This window comes from Fusarium fujikuroi, chromosome FFUJ_chr06 (assembly GCF_900079805.1).
Source record: "Fusarium fujikuroi IMI 58289 draft genome, chromosome FFUJ_chr06".
Lineage (NCBI taxonomy): Eukaryota > Fungi > Ascomycota > Sordariomycetes > Hypocreales > Nectriaceae > Fusarium > Fusarium fujikuroi.
The window spans coordinates 488,759-506,028 of NC_036627.1; the positions used below are offsets into that span (position 1 = coordinate 488,759).

The following is a 17,270-nucleotide window of genomic DNA, read 5'->3' on the forward strand; positions in this document are numbered from 1 at the left end:
AGTACTACTCTATTATGCCTTTTACAAGCCGACCAGAGCCCAAACTTAGCCCACATTTGACACCATTGTCCATCACCTGACACTCAATAAGAATCGCTATAGTCATTACGTGGATAGATGACAGACATGCAGCATTCAATGTATTGAAAATCGTCTACATGGCGGACTGTGTGCTCGAGAGGGTACTGTGCAAGAGGCTGGCGGGTAGCTTAAGTTAGTCTTTATATACGGTCCGGGCCTTTTCTCAATTGATGAGTATACCCGTGAGGGGGGACAGCCGGGATAGACTTGTGTTGAATGGATCAAAGAGGCACTCGGAGCCCTGCAGACCCATATTAAGCCGCTGGGAACTTTGGTGCTAGATTATACAACAGTCCGCGATACGGCTTTCTGGTACGTTGAGAAGAAAGCCTTGCAGCATCGATTTGATGGTCAAGCTGCCGAAGGACAGTCCAATGCTGACGTATAGTCACTCTTCTTGAAGAAAAGGAGCTTTTACCTTGAGGATTTGGCATTACGAAGAATTCAAATTGTAGAAGAGTTGTATGTTGGGGCCCAGTTAGAATTCGCCAAAGTACTGCCGACGTATTCTTTCCATTTCCAACTCATGCGGTAAAGGTGTCAGGAACCCGTCGACCGCATCGCGCCAGAATGTATTTCGTGGATTAACGTGCCAAGCTGATGTATACTCCCAGTATGGTGGCATCCATCCAGCCGACTCCCAGTCTACAATGCCTGTCACCGTATCCCCATCAGCCATGATATTGAGACTGCTTAGGTCACTGTGAGTGAAGACTGGGCCCTCCCATGGCCCATTGTGAAAGTCTATGAGTTCCCTTAGACCCGGAAAGGCTCCTTCACCATCTCTAAGCTCAAGACCACGGCGTAACTCTCGATGAAACTCTTGAATTGTTGCAAAAAGACCCCAAGGATTTATCAGGAAGACGCAGGTCAAAGATGGGACCCCCATCAACATTGGAGATACCAACGCCATCCGGTGGGACAATACTGCGTAGTTCCGTGATCAAAGGCTTCAATTGCGCGAGAATTCGCGCTTTGGAGTCTTCGGGTCGTTGCGTCCAATTTTGGGATAGATCCCGACCCCGGATCCTTCCCATAAGTATATAGACACGGCCTCTGTGCTTAAAGCTACAGTACACTTTGGGAACTGGTATTGATGTGTTATTCGCAACGAATTGCAAGGTGTTTGCTTCAGTCAGCGTTGTGAAAGCGGTTGCTTTGATACAGAGCTTGGATGAGATTAGGAGGATACGCCCTGGATGTTTTCATAGGCGGTGGACACATGGGAGTTTGTTAACATTGTAGAGAAATAAAGTGAAGAGTCGCATAAGAAGGCCAGAATTAATTTCTCTTGACTCCATGGTTGCAGGAACTGTATCCTTGATTGTATAGATGTTCGTCGCGTTGCGAGTTCAGGGACGATTGGATTCGGTTAGACGAGACCGGATTAAAGTGTTCCCGACAATGCTCACATTCACAAGCCTGACAAGAGACCTACGAGTTTCTATCACGATAGTGCTACTCTTTTCGCTTCTGAGTCCTCGTAGATTTAATTGCGAATCATCTTGGAATGAAAGTTAAGCGTCTGTTTGCATCTACCTACCTCTTTCAAGAATCCTTCATAAGGACGGCCTCATTGCCGAGGCTATCGGATGGCGCTAAACTCAAAATATCCTGTGCAGACGTCAAAGCTGGGGAGACGTCCAATTACTTCATGAGCCACGCCCTTCAGTATACATTCCCCTCGTATTAATAATAATTAACAGTAAACTGGCCATCGGTTATAACGGACTGATGATCCGATCCAGCCGATCCAGGTTACAAAAGGAAGTTTGAACAGACTAATTCTTCCTCGTTGCCTCAGCACTTATAACAACTCCCTCATCTCAACCAAAATGTCTGATACCGAGCCTCAAGCAGTTCAGGTATCCCAGACTCCTGATGGAATCACAACCATTACTCTTTCACGCCCTCACCGCAAAAATGCGATAGACGGACCTACAGCCAAGAAGCTCACCGACGTCGTCCTAGCTTTTGAGAACGACGCCACGCAAAAGGTCTGCATCATCTACGGTGCACACGGTACTTTCTGCGCAGGCTTCGATCTCCACGAAGTTGCCAAATGGAATCCCGCTCAGGGAACAGACAACTACCTTGGCCCAATCATCGACCCCAGTCACGAGGTTGAAGACCGCAACATCGGCCCAATTGGACCTTCTAGAATGCAAGTAAAGAAGCCCGTCATCAGCGCCGTAGCAGGCTACGCTGTCGCTGGAGGCTTGGAGCTCTCGCTCATAGGCGACATGCGCATTGCCGAGGAAGATGCTGTTTTCGGTGTATTTTGCCGAAGATTTGGCGTTCCCCTCATCGACGGCGGTACAGTTCGGCTACAGGCTATCATCGGCCTCGGCCGAGCGATGGACATGATCCTCACTGGAAGACCTGTCTCAGCGCAGGAGGCATTGCAGTTTGGACTCGCCAACCGTGTTGTACCCAAGGGACAGGCGTTGGTGGAGGCGACCAAGATTGCGAAGCAGCTTCTTACGTTTCCGCAGGAGTGCATGAATGTGGACAGGGCCAACTGTTACTACTCCGTATATAACGCATCGTCGTTTCAGGATGCATTGAGGAATGAGTTTGAGAATGGGGTCAAGGTCATTACGACCGAGAGTGTGAAGGGCGCGGCGAATTTCAGTGGTGGAGCAGGACGACATGGTGTTTTTGAGACAGCCAAGTTCTAGAATGACTTGTTGTAAGATGGCCTGCAGATTTACTTCATCTATGAGGCCCTGATGCTGATGACCTATACTCTCTACTCATCGCATCTCTTTGTCTTCATTGACCTTGAGCTTCCTTTCTCGTCCACGTTTGGGATTCGGAGTGAACGTAGCAGTAATACAACATGACTGTGCCTGGTAGGGCTCCTTTGAGGCTTATGTGTAACATAGTCTGATACATTGCCTTATTCTATTATTTTATAAATAAAACTTGTTTATCCTAGACTTCAGCTTTCTTGAGTTTGAATACAAAAGGCCTTCTTTTCGAACGGATTCCATAGATGCACTCGCCTGCTGTAGATTTAACCATGTTGGCTAACGGATCTTTCAAATTTAAAGGACAAAGAAATATGATTTAGATAGTCATCGGATATGCAGTATCAGTCTCGAAATCCAAGACTCACCTTCTGCTACATGCCGTCCACCAACCCGGTCAATTACTAGCGTCCCAAGATCCCCTTTAAATTGCAGCACCTTCCTAGACAGTCTATCTATCCAAGTCCCCTATGAGTCTTCCGCGTTGTCATTCACGCCCCGTGACTCAATATACTCTTGCCGGGTCTGAAACTCGAAATTCGGAGCCACCATTGTATCATGGTATAGATCATATGGCAAAGGAATGACGTCGAAATCCGACTTGCTCACCCACTTATCCGAAATGGCTTCCCCGTGCTTTACCTTGACATCCTCAACCAATGCGTCTACATCCAATGGTGCCCCGGGGTTGAAGTCGCACCACAAATTCGATGTTTGGTTCGCCAACTGATCAATGAGTTTCTCAAACCTCGGGTCCTTTGCAAATCTGGTCGCATTGCGGTCACGTGTACTTTGTCTTAAAGATGCCAAGAGGCCGGTATCCAAGCATATCTTCCAAGCCTTCGACTTGGAGATTTCTGTCTGGATCACCTTCTGGAAAAGGTCAGCGCAGTAATCCCTGTGTTGCCCAGCTTCTAAAACAAAAGTGAAGCAATTGGTGCTAACGCCCGAATCCGCCACCGCGAAAGCGTCAAGGAGCCAGTAGTATATGCTAGCCTCAAACTCTCGGTTCGCAATCTCTGTCGGTAGGGGTATGTCCTCATCACTGTCCATATAAGCAATGATGGAGTGGGGACGCTGGCTTGTTACACAGCCAAAAACACTGGCACGACGCTCGATTCGAAGCATGTGATTCTCTTTCAAAAAGGGAATCAACCCCTGGGTATGACGAGACGGCAGATTCACCGATGGCAAGTCCTCATGCAATACAATACTTCTCATCTGCTTCCGCTGGCTAATTGTAAGTCGTTGAATAAAGCGAATTGCAGCAGCCGTGGCAGAAAACCTTAGCTTCTCACGACATCGACTGGTGAAGTGCTCCAATAAATTATCCGGTTTCTCAAACTCTGGAGACCGTCGATCTTGCGGGGCACCTTTCACAACTTGATCGTAGAAGCTGCGCGGGGTGTAGTACCAGGTAGCTGGAAGTTCCCAAACAAACGGCCCAATCTCAAATAACTCCATCATATGCGCCACTCGCTCCTGAGAAGGGATATCCCACAGGTTGAATCTCAAGTGGATAAAGTCGTCGGCGGGACGAACTCCAATCCAATGGGGGAGAGATTTGTATACATATTTCTTAAACTCATCAGGTTGCGTCTCAGAGATAAGTTTCAGACAATATGATGTAGCCTCGCGAACTTCGCCTTGGACCCATTTCTGCCGCCTGCGATCACTTGAACCACTGCCGTTGTTTGCGTTGGCTTCAGTGTGGAGAAGACGGAACGGACGATGAAAAGACATCCCATTGATCTTGAACATGTCGACCACTTTCATAAATTGCCGTACCATGCTGCACACAGCTGGTCGAAATTTGACGGTCTGGAAATAGTATCCAGGGTCGTTGTTCTCATGTATCCATCTGTTGTGCTCGACGAGCTCAAACTCAAGTAGTTGCTGAAAGCCCGGGCATATTGACTCGAGCTCGGTGAACATCTCAGGAGTGATGAATTTAGCTAAATGAAACACAAAGTCTTGCTCCAGAACATAGTGAGTGGTAGCAGCAAGAGCGAAGCATCCGGCCAAGTTGCACCAGTCTTGGCGGAAGACAGTCGAGAACTGAATTGTATTGACTGCTAGTGGCATCGCCCTGGTGTCATTTGCGATCGAGCGACAAGTATAAAGAAGGGATAGATCAATCGCGGTCCCGTCGGCATTCGTCAGTTTATCAGTCTGAACATCGAAGACATAGCCCCCATCTACCTGTAGACACTCTCTGAAGATCTGCTGACGAATCTCAGAAGGCAGATTTGTGAGGGCTTTTGGAGCCATGGTGGTGTGAGCGACGATGGCGAAGGGTAAAGTCGAGGATGATGGTATTGAAAGGTAAAGGACTTTGGAGGGGCGGGCGGGGTTTTATAGCTGGCGGTGTGGAGATCATGAGTCATGCGATACGACCAATCACACGAAGGTGTCAGATAGACTTTTCACAGATGCAGGAGAGAGGAGACCAGAGAGTTTTGCGACCCATAGCACAATCTATTTTTTTTCCCTTGCTGTCAGCCTTATGAGGCTATCGAGCTTCTAACTTTATATACGAAGGCTTAAAAAATGAGGCCCCTATAGTAGGCCCGTATCTCAAAGGTCAAAATCGTATAAGGTTTATCTGCCCCAGTGGCGCAATTGCTGCCTTGATCAAGCAGTATTAATACCGCCTGCAGGTCCACTATTGGTTAGCTGCGTGTCATGAGATACCAAGATGGAATGGCACATACTTACCCCTCGGCAGCTGTGTCAGCCTTCTTCCTTCACCCTACCCAAAAGACTAAGACACTGCAGGTCAGCTTCCAGCGCAACAGGGAAAGAAGGGGAAAGCTTGTTTACTCTTAGATCGACCTTTTCAACCTTAATAAAAGGTCAGTATCGACAAAGACTTGACAGGAGCTTAGAGATAAGAGGGAGGCAATTAAAGAGTATACTCACATACCGGGCTAAGTCCATCACACTTCCACTCAAAGGTCAGTTAGACCCTACCCAACTAAGAGATCGAGCGCAAACTCACAAGTGCGTTCCCTGACCTGACTTTCCCTCAACTCGGTTAGTTCGGTTTTAGTAGCAGTTGCAAAGGCGACTTACATACCTATTGGTCACAGTTGCTAACATCGATCATAGCCACCGTCACGATGCCTGCTACTAGGAAAACTATGGTCAGAGGAGTGTAGAGTACCAGCGAAACTTGTACTTTAACTTACTACGCAACAGCCTGCAGGCCAATCAGGCCTATCGTACAACCAATCACGACCTTATCGATGCGATCGAATCGGTGCTGGCAGAAGCTGCAGGCCACGAATGCCGCAAGCTTCGTATGATGGCTGCAGCCATTAAGAACTTCTCGTCAAGGAACCAGTCTAGCCTAGTCACTAATAACAGATGTTATTATTTGGGGATTATCAAGGTATTTAAGGTAACTTACAGATGGCTATTTTTGACTGTACCCTGATTGATGTGATCAGTCGTACGGATCCGGATATCCTATCTCGTACGATATCCCTAGACTGGCTAGCTGAAGAGCTATCGCAACTGAGGGACCTAGAAGAAGCTATAAGGCAAGGCAGGACCCTGACGACCGACCAGGCTACCTTCCTAGCTGCCTTTTCAGGCCTGCTAGAGCTTGTTAGTAAAGGATCCAATACAATTCGATAGGGAAGTTACAACTCAGCCGGCCACGAAGAGTGGCTACAGAATGTGATCATTGAGGCCGAATGTGTGCTCGGCTTCCTCCCGCTCGTACGGGGGTCAACTAGAGAGTAACACTGAGTCAGTAAACGGTCTATCAATACAGTCAACACTCTAATTAAGGGCTATACAGACCAGGCCGGTCATAGTCTGAGACCATGAAAGCAAAGCTGCTAAGATAGCTCTGGTCAGTGGTGGCTTGATGAGAAGATAGGGAGAAGGCTCTGCACTGGCTTACGGACACGTATCTGCGAACAGAGTTCTGCTGGGCAGGGAGTGTCAATGGGTGAATGGGTTAAGGTGAGGGGAGAAGAAGAAGGGACATACGGATGAATGCGGGGTAATGGCGGGGTTCTGCTAAGACATGTCAGACTTAAGACGGATAGAGAGGTTAAGTGAAGCCTGCTGGAGGAGGTGGGGTGCCCTACGGACCGAAGGTTCTGTCAAAGTCAGAATCTGGCGCTGTGAGGCAAAGTCAAAGTAGCGAAGACGAGGGGTAGCGCACATACTGAAGGAATTGGGTTGACTCTGCTGGTTCAGAATAGTGGTTAGTGAGAGCACCGGAATGATGAGATGGTTGGGGGAGCTCACTTACTTTGTGTAAGTTAGTCGGCGAAAGTCAAATTGACCTGAAGTCAATGACGACTAGCTTAAGTAAGTTGGACCAGAGTCAACAGCAGAGACAAGGAGACATACCTCCACCAATTAAATGCACGTGCCCGGGCACGTGACCAATCGACCTTGCGTCTGAGAGCTGCTGAATCGTGTCAGTATTCGTTGATGATGGGGACCAGCATGACGCACCAGTTAAAGTGATATCAGTGAAGAAGCAGTGGTTTAAACTGGGGAAATCCCTCTTCAGATGTTGAATCCAGAGAGGAATCTCTAGGTCGGCGTATAGATGGAGAGATTGAGTAAGGCTCCAAAGGGATGCATGGAGTGTGTAGTGGTGACACTTAAATAAGGAAGTCTCGGGACTTAAACATTGCCAAAGGATGTGGAGTAGTCTTGTAACACAGTCTGACAAACTCTGTCTCATCTATACCCCGTGGAAGGAGGGGATTAACCTCCTTCATTTGGGATGTAGAACATCGAGTCCGCCTTGGCAATCTTGAACTGGCCGAGGTTGAAGTAGGCCATGGCCCAGTCGACGGCGAACTTGAGGTGGGTAGTGAGCAACGTCTTCCAGTTGAGTGCTCCAATGCGCTCAATCAACCTCAACCTGGCGGAATGAAGATCCGAGCAGTGCATGAACATGTGATAGACGGTCTGAGTATGATGACCGCACGTGCATTCTGGCTTTATGGGATGCCTGATCACGTCCTCGGTTCCTGGGACCTCCACGTCTCGAGTTGCTTTGATGCTGCTCAGGTATCCATTGAGCGCGATGCGCTCGGTGCGCAATTGTAGTGCAAGTGTAGATTGCGGACGAGTTAATCCCTTGTAGTAGCTCAAGCTTACTCGGCCTCGCTTCTCCTCGACGGCGGCAGGACGGTGTGTCGTGCGAACTCGAGCAGTTCTCTTGCGACGATAGGTGATCCAGGATGAGGCGCACTTCGTTTCTGCTTCCCACTTCGCTTGGTTCTTGACGGCGGCGTTGCGCTTGGCTGAGATCTTCCAAGCTTTCAATGCCGCTTCGTCGGTGCCTTTCTGGCGCTTGCGGAAATACTTGGCCGATCTACCGGTCAACTTATATGCTTCTTCATCGAGTATCTGATACGCGGTGACGTTGTAATTCGGATCCTTGGGGATCTTCAATGGCTTCTCAGACCACGCGTCATTTTTGCGAGCTTTGAGGGCCCTGGCTCGTGAAGACAGGGACATGCGGCACAGAAACTCACGAATGCTCTCGATGTTGATGTCCTTGAGAATCATATCACCACAGGTTGCACGAATACCCCCTGAGATCAGCAGTAAACACTTGTACTGTAATTTCACAAGTCTCTGAATCTGCCTCGGCTTCAGGGACCATGGTATACGTCGACCAGGGCAGTGGAGAAACCAGGCAGCGCACCCGTACGATATGATGGGTCGAATCTTGGACATGTAGAAACTCCTCGTCTGGGACAGCCGAATACCCCAAGTCGGCCCCGAAAGCATGCGGAAATGTCGTATTGTGTTGTTGGCCTTCTTCTCAAGGTTGGAGATGTGTTCAGCAAAGGTGAGAGCCGGATCCAGAACCACTCCAAGGACCTTCAGCTTATCCTGCTTGAGCGCTTCAGGGTTGTCCTTGAGCCCCTCGATATCAGGAAGAAGTTCGCAGGGAGGATCGGGGTCGTTGGGAGCCCGAAAATGCATAACGGTATACTTTTGCGGTGAAAATGTCAGACCGACAGATGAAGCCCATTTAATGATTTCATCGTGGAATATCTTTAAGCCGATGCAGTTCTTCTCGTAAGAGTTTGAGACGGCGATAAGATAGGTGTCATCAACGTAGGAGAAGGAAAAGATTCTGATTCTGTCCTTGCCAAGCTTTTCTCTGTCGTCATTGATTTGCCGGAGAATAGGTGCGGTAAAGATGAGGAATAATAACGGAGAGAGAGGCGAACCTTGCGGAATGCCAATAAGCATATAGAATGCTTTTGATGTGCTCTGTGGCAGCTTGAGAATGACGACCCGGTAGGAGAAATATGAGTGCATTATCCGAAGGAAAGAATCGGGCACTCCAAGGTCTGCAAGCATCTGTAGCAGCAGTGCAGGGTCGACGCAGTTGTAGGCCCCAGATACATCAAGCCCCATCATGGTCACCTTCTCCTTGATAAACTTCCAGCGCTTCTTGAACTTTTTGCTTAACTTCCGAGACCAGGCTTTATGTATAATGCCTATCATGCTTTGGATGGCATGTGTAGTACACTTCCCAGGGGCGCCATATTGAGTCTCAGGAAGTATATCGTAGTCCATGACAAACTTCTTGAGGCGCTCAGCAAGAATCCTCTCATAGAGCTTTCCCAAAACAGAGAGAAGAGCAATAGGGCGCCAGCTATTAACTGCGTCATACCTATCCTTCCCTGATTTTGGAAGGATTGCGGTAATGGCGGTTTTGAACTCTGCCGGGAAGATCCCGAGTTTGAGTAACGCATTAAATAGACGTGCGATGAGAGGAGCAAGTTCTTTGTAGGCCATCTTGAGTTGCTCGATGCAAATCAGATCGTATCCTGGAGCCTTCCGGTTATGTAGCTTCCGGATGAGAATCTCAATATCTTTATCTGTGAGGTGTTTCTCGATGAAGCGACGAAGCTTTCGATTCATCTTCACCGTGTCGTTCAGTGTGGGGAATGGAATCTCAACGGGGTGATCGAGATCGCTGGTTCTTGTCCATGTCTTGCATCGTATCCTGTCCTGTTTTTCTTCCTCACTGAAGAAAGTGGCAACACCGTTATCATCGGCCAGCGGCGACATGCACTTGACAATCCGGTCTTGTGCCATTTGGCGTGCCAACTTGGTCTGAAACCAAAAGGCTTCTTGTGACTCGCCTGCTTGTTGAACGCGCTCACGCCACGGAGTTGGCTTCTTCGGCGGCGGCTTGAAGTCGAGTTTGGAAGCAGGTACATTTGACCCAACGCCGCCTCCAAGCAGTAGCTGTCTCAGATGAGGGTCCATCGGTTTCCGTCTTGGTGGTGGGTTTACGAGACAGGTTGGGGTGGTGCGTGTAGAGGCGGATGAGATGAGGTTGAGAAGCGCTGGAATGTACTCCTTCACATCGTTCTCATCTTCAAGTGGCATTTCGCGAACACGCGACGAATCCTCTCTGATGGCGGCGGCAAACACTGCAGGTTTGACCTTGTTGTGCTGAAACTTCTCTGTGTCGTCTCTATATGGCGTAATCTCAAGGACTGTCCTGATGGGACGATGGTCGCTTGCATCCCAAGGATTATCTGAGAAGACACCCCAATGAGTAACTTGAGAGCGTAGGCAGTCACTGACGAAGGTGAGGTCGATACATGAAGCATGTTCGTCGTCATCGCCTTTGCCCCTGGTATATGTGATAGTACCTTGCTTCGTCAAGAGTGCCATGTTGGCCTTTGTGATCATCTCGTGCGCCAGCAACCGGCCAGCTGGGGTGTCCCGGGAGGAGTTCATCAATGAAGGGCCACTCCATAATATATTATGCAAGTTGAAATCTCCCATGACGATATTGCGTGGTTCGCGAGTTGTCTGCTCAGCTAAGAGCTCGATGTCAATCTTCACATCGTCCTGATTGACGTTATACACGGAGTGTATCGCAATCGGACCGTCGGCCGTCGTTAAATGAAGAGTTGCCAGCATGTCCTTATTGGGACCCTCATGATACTCAACATTCCAACGATTTCTCGGGATTGACTTGTGGACGAAGAAGAAGACACGACTGAACCGCACGGGCTCCTTGTCGTCGTCACCGTCTTGCTTCTTGCCAGGCTTTTTGCGTTCGCGGTTTGGATCATCAGGGTTATCACTCTCAACAAGGGCTCTAGAAGGGCTGATGCTGAAGTGATAGTACCGAGTACTCCGAAATGGGGTCCGGGGGGACGGGTCGGAGCCGCATATGATGTCAGCTGTCCCACCGTTACGCCCGTCACGTTGGTACGCTTGAAAGAGATTTAGACGGTCCAAAGAGCCTTTGAAGTTTGCTTGATCGATGATGAGCTGATGGCGGGCCAGAAACTCCTCTTCCTTCAGGCGCTTCTTGCGCCGCTGAGACTTTCCCATCGTTCCCGGTGCGTGTTGAGCTTGCGCAATGTCAAGAGTAGACACCAGGAGCGATGGGAACAGGGATTGAGTTTGCGCGGCAAGTAGCAGCGAGAAGCAGATGGAGGGCAAATGAACGGAGTAAAGCCAGGCGCTCTAGTTGAAAAGAGTATGAGCAATCTTGTTGTTTCACAGAGTGACAATGGTTGAAAGTAAAGAATGAGAGATGTGGTTTGGGATGGACGTGTCAGGAGGGTTCACAAGTCGACCTAATATATGACTGTACAGTGTCTCAATGGCTTCCTCTTCCCTCATCGCATCAGACGCTGACCTTGCCGGTCGCAATCTCGCGCAACGAATAATCGTACGATGCAGGAGTAACAGGTAGCCAATCTTTACCTGAAAAGCCCCTTTCTTGTGAGATTGTGGTCGGTGGTTCAGGCGTTAATTGGGTACAAAGAAATAAACTCAGTGGAACGTGCTAATGCATGGGTCGGATTGGTCAGCTCCTCAACTGTCAGTGTAGAATAGGTGGCTTATACGTTGATTCGAGTTTGTTGAGCTGGTTGTTCATCGGGGCCCTCGGAAGTGACAACATGTGAAATTAAGGGGCTGTAAAATGTTGAGAGCATAATGGACCGGGGGGCGCTTTGCAATTTTGTTCGTTACGCGATTAGCTAGATGCACTGAAAAGGGGGATTTTTACCAAAAGCAAAACCAAAATCTAAAAAGAGGCATTGAACTGTAGATCTTGGCATAATTGATAAGATCACCGACCAGTCACGGAGTCACCGCCCATGATTCCAAATGAGAATAGCGCCGGTGTGATTTACAGCAGTAACAGGTCCCGATGAGAACGCCAACTCCCACCCAGCCTCAAACCCGAAAAGCAACTAGGAGCCAATTACTACCCAAAGAGAGAAAAGGCACTATGAGTCGCTGGGTACTGCTGGGGTGAAGCTGATCAAGGTAACCAGGAGGAACCGTGACAGAGTTATAATATCAGTTGATCCGCATTTTGTGTTGGGGATACAAGCTGTAACCCCAATTGTTAAGCTAAAGATTGCCTCCAGAGTAATCAGTATATTCCTCGTCTTAGGATTATCTCCATTCTTCTTACTACATCCAAACAATCTATCCACTTTATTCTCTCGTCATGTCGTCAGATCTTGTACAGTCGACCCTCGGTGGTGGTGAGAGCTACATCTCACCCACTACAAATCTTCAACCTGACTCTCCAGAATATGGGAAGGTTGAGGCTATGATGGGCAGAATCATGGACTTCATGTGTCAACAGTTCCGCAACATGAATGATCGCCTTTCTGAGCTCAAAATCGAGGTCGGCGAGATCAGCGGCTCTAAAACGATGTTAGCTCTTGATCTAATCAATGAGCGCTTGAGCCATTTCGATGATATCAACGCACGCTTCAACGAGGCCGGCATGCTTGATCACGGGAACATCAGGGCCCTTGATGTCTTCAACGGGCGTCTCTTCAGCATTGAAGAGGACATCAAATGTCTCAAACACGCCATCCAAGGCACCGCCGACGACTCTGACGACTCCATCAAGCGCTACCTCGGCAAGATTGATGATCGTCTTAGCAATCTGGAAAGCAACCTGCACCGCCTGGAGGACAGGATGTTTGCCAACCTCGATGGTGCAATTGATGACGAAACGGGCTTCATTACGGTCGTGATGGACGCCCTTGATTTCCAAAAGCTCGACGCGATGAACCCGACCGAGATAGCGCAGAAGCTTCGCGAAAAGGGCTCAGGCTGGAAGATTGAAAGTATCAAGCTCAAGGCTCCCAAGACCGCCGACCAGCAACACCAAGTCATCATCAATTTCTTGACGAGGGAGTCAGAGGCGTATATGCGACAGCACATTTCGGAGATGAGTGAGCTCTTCGGTCTTGAGCACGGTGTCTATTGCCTTTCGCCAGTCTATACACTACACGTCGAGCATCTGGTGCCACACTTGTCCAAAGGAGGCATGGGACACAAAGAATTGGAAGAAGCTCTTCTCAAAGCCCTGGGTGTAAAAGACATCAAAGCGAAGGTAACATACGAACGCATGCTACTCAAGACCCAAGACTTCGAACTTGTCAGTCGACTTTGCTTCACAGGCGTGAACCTGCTCGGTCATTACTACGAGATTGTGTAAGGCTACCACCGTGCATTTCATAACTTTAAGAGCTAACCGCATTAATCAGACCATTTTGCGTTCAAGGTACCCCGCTCTTTTGCTACAGATGCTGGAAGACAGGCCATTTCAAGGATGACTGCACCGTCAGTGTCATGCTGTGCGGGCGGTGTTCTGGTGCCCATGATACAAGGGGCTGCAAGGCGGCTTCCCGGTGCTGCAACTGCAACGGCCCTCATGTCACCTGGTCACCGGAGTGCACAATCAGTTTATCCAGGGAGGAGCACCGAGCGTCGGCTTGGTATCGACAGCTCGTGCCTCACTGGGCTAAGCATTTACCCAAGACCGGAAAGCCTATTCTTCCAACGGTTACCAAAACTAAGCCGGAGAAGGCAAAGGCGAATCCCGCTGAAAGCTCGCCTACTAAGTCTGGTGAACACAGCGGCGCATCTCCTTCCAAGGCGGTCGAGAAACGACCGGTTGGTAGGCCAAAAGCGCTGCCATCCAAGGAGTCTGGGCAACGGACGCTTGGCCAGTTCTTGAAGACTGGGGGAATCGGATCATCTCCTGCCACCTCCAAGAAACCTCCTTCGTCTCCAGACGCAGACATGACCGGTACAAATACTGTCCCTCTCCCACGCAGCGAGGGGACAGGAGTTCCAAGCCCCAACACTCAGCCTTTGACAGCCAATGCTAGTAGCTCTTCTGTCAGTGACGTTGACAACTCTCTTACGGCCATGGAGATGGACACAGACACCACATCATCTTCGACGCCGGGTGCTAGTCAGTCTTCTGGCAGTGATGGTGATAGTGGCGCTGCAGATATCGATATTGATACAGCTAGCACAGCCGACAACGAGCCGGCTGAAAGCGAAGCACCCGGGGCCGAGCAGTCAAAGCCCAGCAGCAGTACCCAGGCCAAGAGCGATCCGAAAGGGGGCATACAAGGAAGCAGCAAGAACAATAACAAGAACAACAATAATAGCAAGAAGACCAATAAGAACAACAACAAGAACAAGAATAACAGCGCCCCCAAGCAGACGACAACCCAGACAATTACATCATTAGTATCCAATACCTCTCAACAAGAAAATGGCAATAAGCCCGGCGGTGCGAGGGGAAAGAAAAAGCCTTTTTCCTGGAGAGAGCACAAGGCGAAGAAAAAGGCACAGAAACAGGCAGATAAATCTGCATCAGCCAAAAATACCCCTGCTCCTGTTAGCGACGCTCCTGTCAGTAACACTCCTACCAGCGAAGCTCCTGGCGTTCCTTCTTCCCCGGCTCCTCTTCGTACCACGCCTCTGGATTCTGGTATCATTTCGACACCCATACCTCCAGCAGGTGCTACGTCTGCACCAGCTACGCCTTTGCCTGTTGTGCCTGTACCAGCTATGTCTGTACCTGATGCGTCAGTTGCTGCTACATCTGCACCGGCTCCTCTTCCGCCTATACCTACTTCTAGCACTCCCTGTAATAGCGTTCCAACCGCCAGTCTACCCTCTACTACCAACGGTCCTTCTGCCCCTATGTTTCCTACCTTCAGCAACTTGTTGCCACTGCCTCCCGTTGTTGGTATCACTCAGCCTTCGGGCTTCAACTTCGAAGAGATCTCACAGCCGGTGTCTCCCTCCGGCAAGCGCGAAGGGCCACTGAGTGTGCACTCCCCTGAGAAGAGGAGGAAGCCTTCACGCAGCATAGAAAGTGGCGATGAGGCCATGGCCGCGCTCAACTCGGTAGTTCAGGATGAAAACGTAGCCAGGGCACAAACTTGATCTCTTTCCTTCTGCTTAGCTTTGGTGCTTTCTTCGTAGCTTGGAAGCATCGACATTGTTGGTTGTGTTACTATCACTATGGTTCCCCTATCTATGTAACAAAGAGTGTATTTTTTCTATTTCACTATATTAAAACCTTGATCATATTTTATTTTGAAGATTAAAATGGCTTCTATAAGGTGAGAGGCTATGAGAACGTCAAGGTTACTAGGGACAAGAGATATACTTGCCGAAATCAACGGCCACTAAGCCAAGACTTAGCAGCCCCATTCCCAACAATTTCGGGGGTCAGCTTGTCAACACCGTCGTCAGCTTGGTTCACACAGGAGTCTCCGGTAAACGCCTAATATGATGTATCACACGGGCTGAATACAGCGGGCGTCGGCAAGAAATGACTTTTGATCCTGTTTGGACTGCCAAGCGAGGAAACAAGGTATGTATGAAAGGAGGTTTCTATACAAGCAAGTCTCCTGAACTTATGGCCCCCGAGATTACAGCTGGCCGGGTTGGTCGATAGGAAGCGCGGCGAAGTATCTTGACCAGTTATGGTGCATCAACGGCGAAATTACTGATCAGGCGGTGGAGAATGCTTGGGCGGTACTATGTTGAGAAAGGTTTCAGTAATATCTATAGTATTTGATTGGCTTCGATAGCGGCGGTGAGGGAGTGCCGAGGGTGTAAAAAGAAATGAAAAAGGGAGACAAAAGGTCCTAACGCTAGAAGAAATCAAAAGCAATATAATCATTAGTCTGAGGGAACTGTGACGGAAGGAAGCCGGCGAACCGGGGGCTTGATGGAGTGGGGTGAATGCTAACATCTTGCTTTGGCCAATAGGGGACAACCTGTGCTTGCAGATCAAACCTCTTTGAATTTAGGGGTTTTAACACCAGTTGTTAACTTTATGTAGTAAACCTGAGTTAATTCTAAATCACCTCGTAGTTATCAACCTTGTCTTCACTCCACTGTAACTTTCTGCGCTCAAAAGGAGGAGAGAACAGCGCTAAGAGACTTCCAGTGAATCAACGGTCCATACCTAATCACGGAACGGGGGCTTCGGGCTCGACAGTATCAATTAAGATGAGTATTGGAACATCACTCAGCCAACGGGGGCATTGGATGATGTTTTCTTTTTCCACTTGGCGGCCTTGTCGCTGTTTACTCCTTTGCAAGCCGGTTTTGACAAGGGCCCTTTGTTGAGGGCACTCATGCTACGGCGAAAAGGGGCGGAACTTGCTCGGCCATGGCTATCAAAGACCGCATCCCTCGCCAAATAGTTATGTTCTTTACACTCAACATCGATTCAATCACCGTCCATTACCACCTTGACTACCCAATCATGTCTAGTGTCTTGAAGAATCCGAAGGTCTTGGAGCAACAACTCAAAGCCGACGAAGAACGCTAGTGTGGCATCGGCGATGGGCGCTTGAAGGGTATAACGACAATTTGGCACATATGCTCTATCCTGACCCGGTGCTATCCTGGAGCATCTTGTAAGTAGCCCCCAATATGGATGTATGCATGGACATCACTGACCTTGAACATAGTCAGGAAGTTCAAATCTCGTGCTGATGCTGAGGAATGGATGCTGCGTGTTCACGGCATCGAGAGCCCGGACCTTATTGACTTGGCAGCGGCAAGGGCCGCAGTTGCTAGTGAGGAGGCGGCCGCTGCAGCCGCATCACTTCCAGCTCTTGCCCCACTTCCTGCCGCTGTCCCCAGTTCATCTCCTCCATCGTCTACGCCTCCCGGCTCTATGGGTCTGCTCTTTCAGCTTCTCCAGCAGAACTTCGGAGATGCTCGTACAATGGAGGCTCTCAAGCACCTCCTTTCCGTCCCTGCGGCATCTTCTACTGCGACGTCTAATGAATCGCTCGCTGGTGGCTCTGGAGCTCTTCCGGGATCTTCGTCTAGCCCCGATGATCCCGTCTTCAGTCCCCACGTCCCTCATACTGGGCGCAAGTCTCTCTAAGCTTATAAGTAAGTTGATTGCAAAACCTACTAGAAAAGCATACGACCCCCATGTTGCAACTAAAAACCAATAGGTATATGCGTTCAAATTCCCCATCTAAGCTAAAAGGCCTGGACTGCAGCTAAAGGCTTGAAAATCAGGCAAGCATGAGGAGATTCACTTTCTGTTCCCCACTGTGGGCAGACTTAGAATTTGGCCTTGCCCAGGTTTCA

The 17,270-nt window shown here is 49.2% G+C and overlaps 6 protein-coding genes; 3 read left to right on the forward strand and 3 right to left on the reverse strand.

Annotated features, from left to right (window-relative positions):
* Positions 1-559: 559 nt before the first annotated feature.
* FFUJ_05528 (uncharacterized protein) lies at positions 560-976 on the reverse strand (the record flags this gene model as incomplete). Its single annotated transcript, XM_023578748.1, has 1 exon — positions 560-976. One exon carries the CDS (start codon positions 974-976, stop codon positions 560-562), a length of 417 nt encoding a protein of 138 aa, XP_023431707.1.
* Positions 977-1,916: 940 nt separating this feature from the next.
* FFUJ_05529 (related to 3-hydroxybutyryl-CoA dehydratase) lies at positions 1,917-2,762 on the forward strand (the record flags this gene model as incomplete). The annotated part of the gene is made up of 1 exon (XM_023578749.1): positions 1,917-2,762. The coding sequence occupies one exon, from the start codon at positions 1,917-1,919 to the stop codon at positions 2,760-2,762; it is 846 nt and encodes a 281-aa protein (XP_023431708.1).
* A 540-nt stretch (positions 2,763-3,302) lies between these two features.
* Positions 3,303-5,105, reverse strand: FFUJ_05530 (uncharacterized protein; the record flags this gene model as incomplete). Its single annotated transcript, XM_023578751.1, has 1 exon — positions 3,303-5,105. One exon carries the CDS (start codon positions 5,103-5,105, stop codon positions 3,303-3,305), a length of 1,803 nt encoding a protein of 600 aa, XP_023431709.1.
* A 2,466-nt stretch (positions 5,106-7,571) lies between these two features.
* FFUJ_05531 (uncharacterized protein) lies at positions 7,572-11,195 on the reverse strand (the record flags this gene model as incomplete). The annotated part of the gene is made up of 1 exon (XM_023578752.1): positions 7,572-11,195. The coding sequence occupies one exon, from the start codon at positions 11,193-11,195 to the stop codon at positions 7,572-7,574; it is 3,624 nt and encodes a 1,207-aa protein (XP_023431710.1).
* Positions 11,196-12,330: 1,135 nt separating this feature from the next.
* On the forward strand, positions 12,331-15,089 carry FFUJ_05532 (uncharacterized protein; the record flags this gene model as incomplete). XM_023578753.1 has 2 exons in its annotated part: positions 12,331-13,334; positions 13,388-15,089. The coding sequence occupies 2 exons, from the start codon at positions 12,331-12,333 to the stop codon at positions 15,087-15,089; spliced, it is 2,706 nt and encodes a 901-aa protein (XP_023431711.1).
* A 1,510-nt stretch (positions 15,090-16,599) lies between these two features.
* FFUJ_05533 (uncharacterized protein) lies at positions 16,600-17,058 on the forward strand (the record flags this gene model as incomplete). Its single annotated transcript, XM_023578754.1, has 1 exon — positions 16,600-17,058. One exon carries the CDS (start codon positions 16,600-16,602, stop codon positions 17,056-17,058), a length of 459 nt encoding a protein of 152 aa, XP_023431712.1.
* Positions 17,059-17,270: the final 212 nt, after the last annotated feature.